The sequence below is a fragment of the Acomys russatus genome, chromosome 1 (genome assembly GCF_903995435.1).
Source record: "Acomys russatus chromosome 1, mAcoRus1.1, whole genome shotgun sequence".
In the NCBI taxonomy this organism is placed as follows: domain Eukaryota; kingdom Metazoa; phylum Chordata; class Mammalia; order Rodentia; family Muridae; genus Acomys; species Acomys russatus.
In genome coordinates this window covers 97,066,365-97,084,803 of record NC_067137.1, presented here as the reverse complement: position 1 = coordinate 97,084,803, position 18,439 = coordinate 97,066,365, and the positions used below count along the sequence as shown (strand labels likewise).

The following is an 18,439-nucleotide window of genomic DNA, read 5'->3' as shown; positions in this document are numbered from 1 at the left end:
ATGTTATAATTGGTACATCCCTGTAGTCTCAGCTGCATAGGACACTGAGTCAGGGGATCATATTTAATGAGTCACTATTTCGGAAAGGGGCTGGGGTTACTGCTCAGCATGCACAGGTCCTGATTCAATCATAGATAATAGGGGAAATTTTTCATTAAATAAGTACCTGTTTTGTTTGCTGTTTTCATTTATTTTGGAGTGTGTGTGTGTTTGTGTGTGTGTGTGTGAGAGAGAGAGAGAAAGAAAGAGAGAGAGAGAGAGAGAGAGAGAGAGAGAGAGAGAGAGAGAGAGAACACAACTTTATGAAGGATTCTTTTTCCACCTTTAGATGGACTTTGGAAATTGAACCCATGTCACCAGGCTTGCATGTCAAGCACCTTTACCCACTTAGCATCTCACGAGACCTATCATTTTCTTTTTTAAAGCAGTGCTGAGATCTATATGATACTCCATTCTGCAAGAGAATATAGAAACCCAAAATCTTCTGTTGGGAAAATCAAGTCCCATGCTGGCCTGGTTTAGCATTCCTACAAGTAGTGAAAGAAACTGTGTCCTCCTGGCGTTCAGGCCAGGAAAGTTTGTAGGCGTAACTTGCCGCTTTAAGACCAGAGGTTAGAATGAGCTGGTTGCTAAGGAGTCATAATGACAACTCTCTTAGGTGGCTCGCCCCGTCCACATGGAGTTTCCACCTGCCCAAACTGGAAGCCCTGAGGAGTAGAGCACACCTCTGTCGGTTGGTGAGAGATTTATGTAGATGGCGTTGCATATGTCTAGTTATTTTCTAATATCAAAGTGCCTATGCTGTAGATAAAGGGCCAGTGGTCCTCAGCTTGGGCCCTTTCTACCCTACAGGGAACACAGACTTTACTGACAGTGGAGATTTTTCTGGGAAATGAGATCTTGTGTGATCAGCAATGTTTCAGAAGCCCAAGGAGTAGAAGGGAAACCGCCCAGCTGAGAACACCTCTGAACCCTGCTGCTGCCGTAACCCCTGCTGAAAAATGCACCTGTAGTTAATACGAATAAATATTACTGTGAATTAATTCCCTTTCAGCTCTCAGAAAGCCAGGAAAGTGACTAGGAAGCCAAGTACAGAATCCAGAAGGAGAGTGGTGCTGAAAGCCACCAGCGGGAGGCCTCACGACCTTAGGCACACCCACCTTCATATCTAAAGCCTTCTTCCTGAACCCGTTCTCCAGGGTTGGGGAGTCACATTGACAGGTGTCTGTCACCGCAGGAGATGGTGCTTTGGAAATGAATATACTAGACGGCCTTGAGTCCCTGAAGTTTGAGTATGGCATTCCAGAGGACGAGCGCTACTGGCTGTATCTGCAGGGACGTTATCGGGGACTGATGATCAAGGGCTGTGGCCATGCAGTCTTTTTTTGCAAACTGGCCTGTACTTTGAGGTAAGCTAGTTGAAAGAGAGAGAGACAAGCGCCACTGCTGAGAACCCAAGGGAGCTGCCCTTTTATATTGGAGGTTATATTTGGTGAGAGAATTGATCACCTAAGCTTTCCGGGCCACATTCAATCACTTCTGGTCTGAAATGACCAGCAAAATCCATACAGGGATGTCTTGTGTTTAGATAGTAAAGGCTGGACTAGTGATGATTTCTGTTCAGAGGGTGGGGTGGTTTAGTTCATTCATTTCTTCATGTATTTACCCACCCATGCTGCCAGCTTGCCTTACACAACATGAATGACCAGTCACTCTTTGTTGCTTCAAATAGAGGCAGTTATTTCTTCTGAGACTAGCCTAATAGTGGGTAATAGGAAAGCCACTTTGGACTTTGCTGTCTCTCTACAGCTAGATAGCTTACTTAAAACCAAGAATATTGGGCTGGGTGATGGTGGCACACGCCTTTAATCCCAGCACTTGGGAGGCAGAGGAAGGCGGATCTCTGAGTTTGAGTCTAGCGTAGTCAACAGATCAAGTTCTAAGGCAGCCAGAACTACACAGGAAAACCCTGTTTCCTCCCCCGCCCCCCACCGCAAAAAAAAAGGGAGTGGGTGGGAGTGGTGGAGAAATGGCTCACTGGCTAAGAGCACTGCCTGCTCTTCCAGAGGACCTGGGTTCAATGCCCAGCACTTACATGGCAGCTACCACTGCCTATAACTCCAAGATCTAACATCCTCACACAGACACGCAGGCAAAACACCAATGCACATAAAATAAAAATAAATAAAATATTGAGAGAAATGTCAGGTCATCTTGGTTCATTTTCTGGTGCAGCCAGCGTAAATTCTTGGAAAGAGGAATAATGTAAGCTCCAGGAGCCCATCCCTCCAATATCCTTACTCCTTCATGAGAGTGGAGGCTTCATGAATCAGTCATCCCTCAGAGGTTCCTGACCTGGCCCACGGGGTCTTCAATGGGTACCTGTGGAGGGGGCAGACAAGTGGGGGGACAGGAGACACAAAGAAATGAGGGCAAGTCTGGATTCTGATCAAGCCCCGTTTATTGAAAAATTTCACTGAGTTTTTATAAGGCAGGGGGCAGGGAAGCATATTGCTATGGCAACTCAGCTGCTGGCTATCTCAAGATGTGAGGAATTCCAAGCAGGTCATGCCACACCGAATATTTTGCTATCTTATCTAATCTAACTGCTAAACTACAACAGGGTGGCTCCATCTAAATCTTATCTTTAGTCTAACTGCTGAACCATGACAGGGTCAGCTGGTTTCTGGTAAATGACAGATTGCTGACAAGATGGCTGAACATTGGCCATATGGCCTACTGTCCTCAACAGGTTCCATTCCCCAATTTTAATGAGTTGAGAGAGGATACGTAGTAAATCTCTAGGAACTAGAGAAACTTAAGCCCCAACTTAGCAAAATGAAGGAAGTTAAGCAGAAAAATAAAATAAAATAAAATAAAATGTAGGATAGATCAGCTATAGGGGAAATAGTTAAACTAAAAAGTGGGGTTTTAGGGCTTGAGAGATGAATCAGAGGTTAAGAGCACTGGCTACTCTTCCAAAGGTCCTGAGTTCAATTCCCAGCAACCACGTGTTGGCTCACAACCATCTACAATGAGATCTGGTGCCCTCTTCTGGCATCTAGGCACACATGCAGGCAGAATACTATGTAAATAATAAGTGAATCTTTTTTTTTTTTTTTAAGTGGGCTTAAAAAAAAAAAAAAAAAAAAAAAAAAAAAAAAAAAAAAGAACACCAACAAGGGCCTGGAGAGAAGACTCAATGGTTAAGAGCAGTGGCTACTCCTCCAGAGGTCCTGAATTCAATTCCCAGCAGCCACATGGTGGCTCACAACCATCTATGATATGATCTAGTGCCCTCTTCTGGCATTGCAGGTGTATATGCAGGCAAAACACTGTATACATAAATAAATCTTAAAAAACACTAAGTAAGTAAAAACATCAACAAAACTGGCAGAGCCTTATCTAAACTAAGGAAAAAGGAATCAACCATCAGACATGGAAGAACAGCTGTGATAGCCAATGGCACAGGAATAAAGAATTGTCAAGAAACTGCAAAACACCAAAGCAATGGAAAACCTAGGAACCTATAAAGACCAACCATGAAGGCCAAAAACAGACCAGCAAGGAGACTGACCTGGTAACCAAAACCTCCAAACCAAGGAATCCTGGACCAGATAGCGTCAAGCTTGGAGAGCTAGCAGTCTTGGCCCAGGGAGCTGACTCGGCAGCTGAAGCACGGCTGCGCAAAGTTGATGAGTTCAGATCCCTGTCAACCAAGTAACTGAAATGCCAGCTATGCCTGGGCAGCCTTCCTGTCATCGCAGAGGCACTGGTAAGTGTGGTGATCTGAGTGAAAACAGACCCAACAGGCTCACAGGGAGTGGCACCATTAGCAGGTGTGGCCTTGTAGTAGGGAAGTCTTGACACTGGTGGGGTGAGCTTTGAGGTCTCAGAGACTCAAGCCAGGCCCACTATGGCAGTCTCTTCCTCCTGTCCGCCTGCCTGGATGGAGAACTCTCAGCTCCCGCTCCAGCACCATGTCTGCCTGCATGCCACCGTGCTTTCCGCTGTGACGATAATGGACTGAACCTCAGAACTGTAAGCCAGCCTCAATGAAATGTTTTCCTTTACAGGAGATGCCATGGTTGTGGTGTCTCTTGACAGCAGTAGAAACCTTAACTAAGACAGACAGTGTGAGGTGGCTAAGCTGCCTGCCTAAATCATGGACTCTGGGGTCACTCAGAGATCTTAACCTCATTAAGGTGAAGGTCAATCAAGGAAGATAACCGGCATTAATCTTGCTGCACGAACAAGCATATGTAGATGCAGTGCGCAGGAAAAATTAACAAGCTCTCCCAAACTCTAGCAAAAAAACTGGAGAAGAGAGAACATTTCCAAATTATTTTAGAAACTAGCATTACCTTAATACTGAAGCCGAAGATATTGTGAGAAAGCTACCAACCAGTGTGTCTACCAATGCTGAGAACTGATGTGAAAATCGTCAAAAAGAAGCTAGGTATGGGAGCTGGAGAGATGGCTCAGAGGTAAAGAGCACTGACTGCTCTTCCAGAGGTTCTGAGTTCAATTCCTAGAAACCACATGGTGGTTCACAGCCATCTATAATGTGATCTAATGCCCTCTTCTGGCCTGCAGGTAAACATGCAGGCAGAACACTGTAAATAAATCTTAAAAAACAAAATAAAATAAGCTAGCTATGAGTCCAGTATTACATTAAGAAGATTATGTGGTGGCCTTTATTCTCAACACTTGGGAGGCAGAGGCAGGGGAGTCTCTGAGCTTGAGCCCTGCCTGGTCTACAGAGGGAGTTCCAGGACAGCCAAGGCTACACATAAACAAGTGGAATTTATTCTTTTTTTTTTTTCTTAATACAGTATTCTGTCCGCATGTTTGCCTGCACACCAGAAGAGGGCACCAGATTTCAGCATAGATGGTTGTGAGCCACCATGTGGTTTCTGGGAATCGAACTCAGGACCTTTGGAAGAACACACAGTATTCTTTTTTTTTTTTTTTTTTTTAGATTTATTTATTTATTATCTATATAACATTCTGCTTGCACATCAGAAGAGAGCACCAGATATTGTTATAGATGGTTGTGAGCCACCATGTGGTTGCTGGGAATTGAACTCATGACCTTTGGAAGAGCAGTCAGTGCTCTTAACCTCTGAGCCATCTCTCCAGCCCCCACACAGTATTCTTAACCTCTGAGCCATCTCTCCAGGCCCTGGAATTTATTCTTGGAATACAAGGATGCTTCAGCATGCAAAATCAGTCAATGTGCAACACATTGATGTCAGAAAGGTTGACTGAGGGAAGATCTCTTTGATCCAAGTTTTTGTTCTCGATAATGAAAGAATTTATAGATGTGGACAAAAGACTAGGAAAGCAAAGACTCATTTGGAAGAGGAAGTGAAAGGGCAGTGTGAGCAAAGTCATGTGTGAGGGCCACATGGAGCCAGCTGTTGGTATGTTGTTCTTTATGGACTTAGATGCTAACAACAGGGCAATGCTTAGTGGGAATCATTTGACTAGCTCCATCTTTTTTTTTTTTTTTTTTTTTTTTTTTTAATGGTTTTTCTAGACAGGTTTCTCTGTTACACAGAGCCCTGGCTGTCCTGGACTCTCTTTTTTAGAACAGGCTGGCCTTGAATTCACAGAGATCCGCGGGTCTCTGCCTCCTAAGTGCTGGGATTAAAGGTGTGCACCACTACACCCAGCTTAGCTCCATCTTTTATGATACTTAAGTTGTATAACCTTTCTTTGGGCATGGTACGGTGTCTCCCATTTCATTATTTTTGTTATCTATAACACAAACACGATAGCTAGTCTAGGCTGTCAGCTTGACTATATGGAATGAACTGAAAGCCTAGCTGCTAGGCTCTCCTATGAAGGATTAACTTGGTCAGATGCTCTGAAACAAGAAGACCCGCCTATATCTGGGCCACATCTGGTGTCGGTGCTCAGAAAAGAACGCGGAAGGAAACTGCTTTTCTTCTTCTTGCCCTCACTTTCATTCTAAACTTAGTTTATCCTAGAGCTGTGGACAGTATTAAATCCAGCTTCTTTAGGATTCCAAAGCAGACTGAAGACCAGTGGCTCGGCAGGAATCCTCTCCCGCGACTGATTTGGACTGTGGCACTATCTAGCCTCATAGACTGAATAGCTATTAAATTCTCATCCTTTTGCTGGGAGACAGCCATTGGTGGATTACCAAGGCCACATTCTGTAAGCCAGTCTACACACATACACAAACACACACACACACACACACACACTCTCACACACATACTCACATACACACTCACACACACATATACACACACTCACACACATACTCACACACACTAACACACATGTGTGCATGCGTGCGCGCACATACATATAATATACAGAATATCAGTTCTGATCCTTTGGAGAACCCTGATACAATACAATATTAGTGATTTGAAGCTGTAGGACATACACTATGTGTCAGTTTTCCTTTAAATTACCCTTACTGGTCGAGACCCAGCAGTGGAAGGCTCTGTGCCAGCCCCTAGGTGAGAGGATTAGGGAACTGCACATGCTCAGGGGCTTTGCTGTTAATGGTCATCTCAAAATTCCAGAACATCAGGGAGGTGAAGTCTCTTTCTTTTCTATTTAGATGAGAAGAGAGTGGCTTGCCTTCATTTTGTGTGAAATAAAGAGGACATAGTGTAGCAGGGGAGTTAGTCACAGTCTCTGATTTCTGACTTTCTGTCTAGGGACCTTTTTGCAGGACCACATTAACCAAAGGAGAGACAGAAGTCACAGGATTTCAGTCAGTGCAGAAGTCAAAAGTCAGTATTCTGCCAGGATAAGAGCACTCCACAACTGGCGGGAAATTACTTCAGTGTACTAAAGGCGATATATAAAAGCCCAAGGTAATATTATGTGTGAAGGTAAAAGCTCCTCTTCTAAGACCAGAAACAAGACAAGGACTCCCACTTCCACCTCCTTTATTCACTATAGCCCTGGAAGTCGTAACTGATTCAGTTAGGTTAAAAAAAAGAAAGAAAGAAAAAAGCCAGTGTGGTGGTGCATGCCTTTAATCCCAGCACTCAGGGAGTCCAAGGCAGGTGGATCTCTGTGAGTTTGAGGCCACCCTGGTCTACAAAGTGAGTTTAGGACAGCCAGGGCTACACAGAGAAACCTTGTCTTGAAAAACAACAACAAAGAGGCCGGGCAGTGATGGCACACGCCTTTAATCCCAGCACTCGGGAGACAGAGGCAGGTGGATCACTGTGAGTTTGAGGCCAGCCTGGTCTACAAAGCGAGTCCAGGACAGCCAAGGCTACACAGAGAAACCCTGTCTCGAAAAAACAAAAAAGAAAAGAAAAGAAAAACAACAAAAAAGCCAGGCAGTAGTGATGCACATGTTTATTTCCAGCACTCGGGAGGTAGAGGCAGATATATCTCTGTGAGTTTCCAGGACAGCCAGGGCTACACAGAAAATCTTAATGATAAAATTCAGTATATATAAAGATCTCCTGCAACTCAGCAATTAACTCAACAACCTGATTTTTAACCTAAAACTTCTTCAAAGAACATGTAGAAATGCCCAACAGGTACATGAAAGGATGTTCAGCACTGACAACCACCAGGAAAACGCAAATCACAACTACTGTGAGATATTCCTTCATATCTGTTGTCAACTTGATAGAACCAAGAATCATGTAGATTAGGTCAATTGTGGTAGAAAGGCCAAACTAAACTGTGAGTGGTAATGTCCCATGGGCTGGATCCTGGGTTGAATAAAAAGGGAAAGTGAGCTGCACACTAGCCTTCATCACTCTGACTGTAGACACACTGCGACCATCTCTGCAAGTTCCTGCCTCCATAAATTCCTGACCATGATGGACTATACCCCCAGCTATGAGAAAAAAATACCCCTTGTGGTGGTTTGAATGAGAATGTGCCCCCCCACCCCCCATCCCCCACTCCCGCCGCCATAGGCTCATATGTTTGGATATTTGGCCTCTAGTTGCTGGAACCGTTTGAGAAGGATTCGGAGGTGTGGCCCTATTGGAGAAGGCGTGTGTGTCTCTCTGTTTCTTACCTGTGGATCAGGAAGTAAGCTCTCAGCCACTAGTCTAGTGCCTGCTTGCCTACTGCTGCCATGCTCCCCAACACGACAACACTGGATTCTAACCCTCTGCTTAAACCCTGTAGCCGCTCCATTGAGACCTACGCTAGTTCCTAGCATGGCTGCAGCTCCTCTGTTAACACCAGCTCTTAGCATATCAGAAACCATTTTGACTCCACTTTGATTGTAAGGTGATCCGTGAGCCTCAAATTAAATCCTTTCAGGGCTGGAGAGATGGCTCTTCTAAAGGTCCTGAATTCAATTCCCAGTAACCACATGGTGACTCACAACCATCTATAATGAGATCTGGTGCCCTCTTCTGCCATGCAGGTTGGCATGCAGGCAGAACACTGTATACATAATAAATAAATCTTTTTAAAAAATAAAACCCTTTCTTTTTGTAAGTTGCCTTGGTCATGGCATTTTGCCATGGCAATAGAAAGGTAGCTAAGACTCCCTTAAGATATCTTCATTAGGTATCACAGTAACAAGACAAACTGTTAATACAATGGATAAATAAACTGTCATATATGTCTGTTTGTTGGTTACTTGGTTTTAATTTTTTATTATTTATTTTTATTTATTTATTTTTTTTTTTGCTTTTCGAGACAGGGTTTCTCTGTGTAACCTTGGCTGTCTTGGACTCTCTTTGTAGACCAGGCTGGCCTTGAACTCACAGCCTGCCTCTGCCTCCTGAGCACTGGGATTAAAGGTTCTGCCCTGGCTCTGTCATATATGTGCGAGGTGTCTTGAACCTGTAATCTCAGCACTCAGAAAGCAGAGGCAGGGAAATCTGAAAGTTAAGGCCAGCCTGGGCTACACGAAACTCTACAAAACAAATTGTGTTCGTATATATATATATAGGCCTCAAGAAGGAAATTTGACGAGCTAGGAATTGGACGAACCATGTGGACACAATCCTAAAAGTAAAATGATAATGCTGCATGACTTTGCTCACATGATGTATCTTAAGTAGCCAGAAAACAAACAGGAAAATGATAAGGGCCAGATGTGGGGAGGGGACATGAGCTGGTTGGGAGTATAAAGTTTCTGTTTTACAAGGATGCAAAGGGCCTAGATATCTACTGCACAGCAGTATGCATTGACTCAAACATACTGTGTACTTAAGGCAGTGATGATAAATTCTAGTTGACAGCTGTCTGCCCAGAAAATAAACCAAAAATCTGGTCCCCAGTATGCTGTAATCACCATATGATGGGTAACGATCGTGGTGATTGTAAAAGTTAATGAAATAATGATGTATACCGACCTCATGTTTAAGGACCCAGGAAAATGCAAGAAACATAAAACAAAAAATACTTCCATTGATAGATATTTTCATTCGGTTTCAGTCCATTGGAAAAGGGATGCACCTTTTCAGGATGTAAGGGGCCTCCAATTGAAATGCCTCGTTTCTGAAGTATTACACTGCCGTTAGGCTTCCACGTGGGGGAAAAAAAAAAGTTAGAGAGCTTTAAATACAGCTAGGGAAAACTACAGCATGCACATGCATTTACATGTATTTGTTCACTCTCCAGAGAATTAATACGTGAGTGTTCGCATGCAAAGCATGCGCGGGCTGTGTCATTTGAAGGCGTAGACCCCGAGGACACGGAGGTCAAGGTGGGCATCATTGGAGGTGGCCACCTCGGAAAACAACTGGCTAAAGTGCTGCTGAAACTTGTCCCCCTCCCTGCCGAGAGCCTGAAGATGTCCACACGGAGGCCAGAGTCCCTGGGTGAGGAGCAGTGGCTGTCAGTAGGTGCGGTACTGGGCAGCCTCAACAAGGCTATCTTGAAAGGTTGCCTTTAAAAGAAAAAAAGATGAAAAAAAAGTTGAAAAAAAAAAAGAAAGAAAAAGAAAGTTTGCCTTTTCACAACAATAGCAAAATTACTGTTATGAGGTAGCAACAAAAATAATTTCTGTGGCTGGGGGGCTCAGCGCAACGTGAGGAGCCCTATTAAAGAACTGCAGCATTAGGAAGGCCAAAGAACCACTGCTCTAGAGAGAAATGTGCGCTACATGGATGTATGCACTTATCCAAACCATTCCGACTGTGCAAAGCAGGATGCATAGTGTAGAAAAGTTATTATGAAAGGAGAGTAATCACCATAGCCTTCTTACTCTACTGTCTCTTCTCTTTTTTTTTTGGAAGTGTAGTGGAAATTGATACTGTACCTTATTTATTTATTTATTTATTTATTTGTTTGTTTATTTATATTTTATACAATGCTCTGCCTGCATGTATACCTGCAGGCCAGAAGAGGGCACCAGATCTCATTATAGATGGTTATGAGCCACCATGTGGTTGCTGGGAATTGAGCTCAGGACGGCTGGAAGAGCAGCCAGGGCTCCTAACCTCTGAGCCGTCTCTCCAGCCATGTATCCTTTTTTTAAAACTTGAAATTGAAAGCACATTTTGTATCATTTAACAGTCTTTAAATTAAGATTTTTTTTCTTTTTTTTTTTTTGGTTTTGGTTTTGGTTTTGGTTTTGGGAGACAAGGCTTCTCTGTGTGTAGCCCTGGCTGTCCTGGAACTTGCTTTGTAGACCAGGCTGGCCTCAGAGAATTCACAGAGATCCTCCTGCCTCTGCCTCCCAAGTGTTGGGATTAAAGACATGCGCCACCGCTGTCTGGCTTAAAATAAAGATTTTTAAGCAGCATGCTTGTCACCAGCTTCTAAATCAGTGGTTCTCGCCCTTCCTACTGCTGCGACCCTTTAACACAGCTCCTCATGCTGTGGTGACCTCCAGCCATACTTCACGGCTGTAATTTTGCTACAGTTCTGAACAGGAATGTAACCAGCTGATCTATGCAGTATATCTGGTAAGTGACCCCTGTGAAAGAGTTGGACAACTCCCAAAAGGGTTGCTACGCATGCATTGAGAACTGCTGTTGTATGTGTATCAAAGAAAGATGGCTGCCTGCTCTCTAAGCACCGTCTTTATCCTGCCCATGAGAAGCCATGTGTAGGCATGGCCTTGGACAGGAGCCGCATACCCAGCATCATGTTCACAGTTGTTTGGTCATCGGAATGAGCTCTTACCTTTCTGGTGGCATGCACATTCTGTTTCTCAGTAGCACTTGAAGCATATCAGATGGAAGTACACAGTTAACTTCTCACGTTTGAAAATCCATATTGCAGGTCAGGCGGTGGTGCCTCATGCCTTTAATCCCAACACTTGGGAGGCAGAGGCAGGTGGATCTCTGTGAGTTCGAGGCCCAGCCTGGTCTACAGAGTGAGCCCAGGACAGCCAGGGCCACACAGAGGAACCCTGTCTTGCAAAACCAAAAAATAAATAAAATTAAAATAAAAGAAAGAAAGAAAAAATCTATATTGCAGCAGGGTAATCAAATAATTAAATACCTGTGTGTTCAATGCAATTGTATGAGTTACCACATACACAGAGACTTTGCCTCTATACTTATGAATAGCTTACTATTGTGCATCCATTACAAAACTTAAACCTTCCATGCTCCTCCCAGTTTCTGCTGCACAGTCTCTCACGCTTCAAATTTTACCCACTAACTCAAGCCAGTAAGCCATGTAACTTTCAGTGAGTCACAAAGCATCCCAGAGCCTCAGTTAGCTCATCTGTAATATGGGAACCATCCTCACTGGGCTCAGAAGCTCCTGGTGAGAGTCACCTTAACCAATGCACGGAAAGACTGTACCCGTTATCTCAGTAATTTGAATCAGAATGCTTTGTAGGGATATTTTTTTTTCTAGCTCACATTAGAAAAAAAAAATTAGCATTTGTTCTGAAATCAAGACAAAAGAAATCATACTACAAGCGCAAGCTCTGCTGCAGTGGCGCTGGGAGGGGTCTTCTGTGTTGCTCAGAGAGGCATCCAGGAACAGCTTTTGGTTTCTGTGGCAACGTGACTTTAGCTTGCTTACTGCCACACAATTACCACCATCCTCTCCCCGCAGCTGAGATTCAGGTCAAACTCCTCAGCGTGGTGCTCTTTCTCCCTTCCAGCTGAGTTGCAGAAGCTAGGGGTCCAGTGCCGCTATGACAACGCTTCTGTGGCGAGCTGGGCCAAAGTGTTGTTTCTCTGCTGCTTACCAGCTCAGCTGCCTAATATCTGCATAGAAATTCAAGCCAAACTCGAGAAGACCTGCATCGTGTACAGCTTTGTATCCGCCGTCCCGCTACCCAGGTATCTTGTCAAGAGGAGACCAGAACCACTGTTGCCTGCCCCCCCCCCCCCCCCCCCCCCCCCCCGCCACCACATGTAGCCCCGCCTCTTGGAGTTGTCATCCTCAGGATTGAGGAGGCTGCCTGACCTGCAGGAAGACCCAGCCAGCCTTGCTAATTCCATCTTCCTTCCCCAGTCCCCCCCCCCCCCCCCCCCCCCCCCCCGTCCCTTACTTTTACACCAACAACACTCGGGATTGGGATGCTTTTCCCTGCTTAAAACGTTAATGGCATACTGTTTCCCACTCTGCATGAATGAGAAAACAGCAGACACCATGAAAAGCTACTAAAACCGCACATCATTGGTTTTTGTACTCTTGCATGCAGTCAAGAGGCAGGTACATGGTAGCATTCAGCAAATATTAGGTGCATGGTTGACTGGTCCAATTCATCAGCGCCCTCAGTACACCCTCAGCCCCATATCACGGTCCCTGAGCAGTGCCTTGCAGGGGGAAGCGGCGGTGGTTTGGCTGGCATGCAAATGTGGCAGATTGGCTAGCTGCTGGCAATCTGGCACTGTCTTTGTGGCTTCCAGGTTGAAACTTCTCCTGAACCACACCAACATCATTCGGCCTCAATATAGTTTTACTGAGGATTTGAACAACATCTGGGGCGATAATAGGAACATCACAGATGCTCTCGAAGATCCAGTGATTCTCCGGGCTACCTGCCCCTATAGTAATGTTGGTAATGGCACAACCGTGTAACTATTTCTGACATTCTTTTGACAAGTACTTTCTATGCCTGTTTGTCTGTCTCTGTCTCTCTCTGTCTCTGTCTCTGTCTCTGTCTCTCTCTCTCTGTGTGTGTGTGTGTGTGTGTGTGTGTGTCTTGGGGGGAAGCACAAACAGATACATTTGTAGTCATTTGAATTTGGCATGCAAAGAGATTGGTAGGCAAAAGCAACCTCTCTTAGGCAGAACAGAGGAGCCTGGATCATTAAGTCTGGACTAGAAACAACTGGGGGAAATAGCTTACGTGAGCAATGAGTAAACTTGCTGGTACACACCTATAATCTCAGCCGTGGAGAGGTGGAGATAGGAGAATCAGGCCAGCAAGACTCCTTGGCTATATAACCAGTTTGAATGCAGCTAAAGCTACATGTAAACATCTCTCAAAAAACAAACAAACAAACAAACAAACAAAACAAAAAATGAAATCAACCCAAACAGAACAAAAACAGGAGAACACAATATCTGGGGTGCGGGGAAGGTTTTCCCCTCTAATCCCTCAGTGGTCTCTAGTTCCTCCTGCTGTGGGCAGGGACCATTGTAGAGGTCCTTCTGCCGTTAGCAGTGTCTGTCTTTGTCCTATCTGTGTTCCCCTTTGGTGTGATCAAGCACATCATCTGTTAGACAAGGCAAATAAGAAAGAGTGTCTGTTCATCTCCTGTCGTACTGACAACCACTGCAGGAGAAAAGGTGGCTTTGCAGTCACTCTGGGTTTCTTTTGGGTTTCCTGCAGTGTGTGTTTGCAGATGTCCCTTGTTCCTTTTCTTTCTGCCTAGGAGGAGTGATCCTTAACACCAAATGGCTGGAGGGAGTGTTCTACGCGATCATCAATATCTGTACAGCAAGGAATGTGTTTCATTCAAGCGTGCTGCAGATTCTGAACAGACTGTTTCTCTCTGTGCACTTAGAAAGCTGCAAGAAAGACATAGCATCGTGCCCCAGATTTCACTTAACACATTTTATGAACAAAAACTACGTCAAGAACTTGTTTCATAAAAGGTGAGGTATCCAACATCTGGATCTGTCCTACAGTTTTGTCTTAACCTTGTTTTGTTTTTTGTTTTTTGAGACAGAGGTTTCTTTATGTAGCCTTGGCTGTCCTGGAACTGACTTTGTAGACCAGGGCTGGCCTCAGACTCTCAGAGAGCTGCCTGCCTCTGCCTCCTTATGTGCTGGGATTAATGTGTGTGCCACCACACCTGGCATTTAACTTCCTGCAGAGAAATACAATCTGCAAGGAAAAACAAAACAAAACAAAACAAAACAAAAACCCGAACGCTTTCCTGCCTTTTAAATGTCATTTAAAAAAAAATTTTTTTTTTATTATGTATACAATGTTCTGCCTGCATGTGTGACTGCCTGCCAGAAGAAGGCACCAGATCTCATCATAGATGGTTGTGAGCCACCATGTGGTTGCTGAGAATTGAACTCAGGACCTCTGGAAGAGCAGACAGTGCTCTTAACCTCTGAGCCTTCTCTCCAGCCCCTAAATGTCATTTTTATAGTTGGCCAGTAGACTGTTTTTTGTCATTTTATCTAGGCACCAACAGATATTTGTATTATTGTTGTAATAGACACACATCTATCTATCCCTCCAGTGTTAGAAACACAGAGGAATAATACCGCTTTTGCTTTCTGCATCCAGCTAAAAATCTGTGTGGATGCTGGCATTGTCTGCTTCACTTAGGAATAGCAGCTGCACTTGCAGTATTGTGCCAATTACATCTCACCCAGCCTTGCTCTGCCTTAGGTGGTTTTTGGTTTGTTTGTTTTTTCTTTCTTTCTTTTTCTTTTTTGTTTTTTGTTTTGTTTTTCGAGACAGGGTCTCTCTGTGTTAGCCTTGACTGTCCTGAACTCACTTTGTAGACCAGGCTGGCCTCGAACTCACAGCGATCCACCTGCCTCTGCCTCCCGAGTACTGGGATTAAAGGCGTGTGCCGCCATGCCTGGCTGTTGTTTTTTCAAGACAGGGTTTCTCTGTTTAGCCCTGGCTGTCCTGGACTCACACTCTGTAGGCCAGGCTGGCTCACAATGATCTGCCTGCCTCTGCCTCGGAGTGCTGGGATTAAAGGCGTAAGCCACCACGCCCAGGTTGCGAGAACATCCATGGTCTGACTTTGAATACTGGGACTGGTATTTCTGCTAGGTAAATCTATCGACGAGTAGCTGAGTTACAGGACACATATGTACATTACTGCTTAGCGAGACATCACCACCAATACCACATTGGAATGTCATTTCTCTTTAGGGTGGTGACGATAAAGTCAGCCTTTCTGGTCTTTGCTCATCCGATGGTAAAGTTTTGCTGCTGTCGTTACCAGTGACCCCACGTCTCCAGACTCAGTGAGCACTTTGCTCTCCTTCTAGCTGTTGCTCCTCATGGTTTTTGTGACCCCACATTCCTCTCTGATAACTCCTTGCTGTCCTCCCCTTAGATCTGAGGGTTCCGAAGGATCAACACTGGGCCCCCCTTTTCATCGCCATTTGTTCCTGAGTGATCTTTTCCAGGTTTGGGAATTCAGGTTGTCATTTGTACACTGGGATCATAAAACTCTACATTGGTGCTGTGCACATATTCACCAGTAAGCACACACTCACCATCTCCTCTGAAATCCGACACGTGCGGGAGCATCCCTGTTTACTCCGGGTTTTACCTAATTTCTGCTTCAGCAGGAGCTTCAGGCACCTAGACTCCAGACATCACCACTGATTGCAGTTTCTCCTCCCCACGCCATATTCCCATCACGAGTAGACGGTTCAGTTTGAGAATTTCCCTTACTTCTCTGTTGTTTTATTTCCTGAATCTCTTTTAGTTTTTTGTTTGTTTGTTTGCTTTTGTTTTGTTTTTGTTTTTGTGTTCTGATTTTTTCAAGACAGGGTCTCTCTGTGTAGCCTTGGCTATCCTTGACTCGCTTTGTAGACCAGGCTGGCCTCGAACTCACAGCAATCTGCTCGCCTCTGTCTCCCGAGTGCTGGGAGTAAAGGCGTGCACTACCATGCTTGGCTTTTTCATTTTTCAGTGGACCATAGCCTATAATAACTTCCTGAGGGTACATTGGGAGTAATATTGGAGACTTAATATGTTTGAAAATGTGTGTACTCTTACCAACAATTTTATTGAGAGTATGGTTAAGTAGCAGATTCTAGACTAAAAGCCATTTTCTTACAGTATTTTTGAGCATTTAACAGTTGAGCCATGTCTCCAGCTTAGCTCAAAGAGACAACAGTTTTTTGTTGTTTTTAGCTTTGGGTTTTTTGAGACAGGGTTTCTCTGTGTAGTCTTGGCTATCCTGAACTCACTCTGTAGACCAGGCTGGCTTCAAACTCACAACGATCCACCTGCCTCTGCCTCCTGAGTGCTGAGATTAAAGGTGTGTGACACCGTGCCTGGCCGGAAAACAAATCTTTAATGTTCTTCCTTCCTTTATGTGGCTCCAAGTTTCTAACATTTGTTATTTTCCTTCATTCTAAAGAACTTTGAACTTTCCTTGTAAGGTTGCTATACTGACAATTCCTTCAACTTTGGTTTGATAAAGTTGTCATTTCTCCTTCACTTCTGAAGGATAATTCTACAAAATTCACAGTTCTAGGGCTGGAGAAATGGCTCAGTGGTTAAGAGTGCCACCTGCTCTTCAAGAGGTCCTGAGTTCAATTCCCAGCAACCACATGGTGGCTCACAACCATCTATAATGAGATCTGCTGCCCTCTTCTGTAAAGCACTCATATGCAACAAATAAAAATTAAAAAAAAAAAAATCACAGTTCTGGGGGAGGGAGAGATGGCTCGGTGGTTAAGAGAACTTGCTGTTCTTGCAAGAACCTGGGTTTGGTTCCCAGCACCCACAGGGTGGCTCAGAATCATTTGGGCCAGGAAATCCACTGCCCTCTTCTGGCTTCCTTGGCCACAAGGGATGGATGTGTGCACATTCAACACATGCAAACAAAACAAGTAAACCTAAAATAGTCATGATTCTGGGCTGATAGTTTAAATATTTCACTCCATTGTCTTCCTGTTTGCATGGCTTCTGAGAAGTCTGAGAAGTGAGTAAGACCACTCTGTCGTGAAGTAGTTTGCCTCTGGCTTCTCATGATTTTGTCCATATCTCATGATTGCTATTTGCCATTTTATTGTTGGCATTTATCCTGTTTGGTTTTCTTAGCTAGCCACCTGGGCCTATGATTTGGTATATGATATTAATTTGGGGAAAAATTTCAGTTGTTATTTCAAGCATTTTGTTCCTTTCTATTCTCCTTCCAGCATTATCTGTCTGTTGGCTTGTCTATCTTTTTATCGTCTGTATGTATATATATACATATATACATACATGTGTGTGTCTACCTATCAATCTATCTGATATATATCACTTATATAAAACATATATATACTTATATATATATTTCATCTATCTGTTTATATATAAAAATATACATATATATGTATACACATACATATATCTTCTATTGTGTTCTGGTCCATATACCTCCATCACTGCAGTTTTCATTTTTCATTATTTGTGTCTGGAAATTTCTATAGTGATATAGTCAAGTTCAGAGATTCTTCCCTCAGTCTGGTGTTTCACACCTAGGTTATATGTATTAAAAATATATTTTTAAAAAGAAAATAATGTAGCTGGGTGTGGTATTGCACACCTCTAATCCCAGAACTCGGGAGGCAGAGGCAGGTGGATCTCTGTGAGTTCTAAGGCCAGCCTGGTCTACAAGGTGAGTCTAGGATAGCCAGGGCTGTTACACAGAGAAATCCTGTCTTGAAAGAAAGTAATGCTATCTTTCCCCCACCTAGGCCTTTCCCCTGGTTTGATCTGATTGCTGTGCAACTCAAGGAGACTCCCTTTAGCCAGCACCTCTCAGCCACTCCTCTTCTGCAGGACCACCTCACTCTTCTGTACTGCGTATCATTTGGCGTCTCCCTGACCAAAGAAGAACTGCCAGAGGATGTCACCATTACTCCACCCCAGGGAGATCAGGGTTGACAGAGAGCCTCGCATTGTGTGTGGGAACTGTACTAATGTGAAGAATAAAATATGAGGTTCTATAGACCTGGCCAATATACTTGGGTGTATCTAGTGTTCAGAAGCACATTGCTTCTTCCTGACACCTTATTAACACTAGCTCTCTTCTAAATGCTAAATTCAGGTAGTTATGTCCTAATTAGATGACAAACATGACAGCTTCTTTTCCTGTGTAATGAAGCTAGAAAAGATAGTTTGATTCTCCTACATTTTGGATAGAGAAGTAAATGTTGGGTGAGCAATCTTAGTTGACCTATGATTAATTCATCCTTGTCTTAGCTATATGGATGATTGTTTAAAGCTATTCCCATTTAAACCATTTAAATCCATAAAAGCCCTAGAAGTATTACTGGTAAAGATGGAGCTCACTGGTGGAGGGGTTGACTAGGATGCACAGGGCTGTGTGTGTTC

General features: G+C 44.0%; 1 protein-coding gene across 1 annotated transcript; it reads left to right on the top strand.

The window, feature by feature from the left end:
• Window positions 1-1,254: 1,254 nt before the first annotated feature.
• Noxred1 (NADP dependent oxidoreductase domain containing 1) lies at window positions 1,255-18,021 on the top strand. The gene is made up of 6 exons (XM_051154237.1): window positions 1,255-1,409; window positions 9,604-9,803; window positions 12,050-12,230; window positions 12,804-12,955; window positions 13,776-13,998; window positions 17,800-18,021. The coding sequence occupies exons 1-6, from the start codon at window positions 1,255-1,257 to the stop codon at window positions 17,987-17,989; spliced, it is 1,101 nt and encodes a 366-aa protein (XP_051010194.1). The 3' UTR covers window positions 17,990-18,021.
• The last annotated feature ends 418 nt before the right edge of the window (window positions 18,022-18,439 follow it).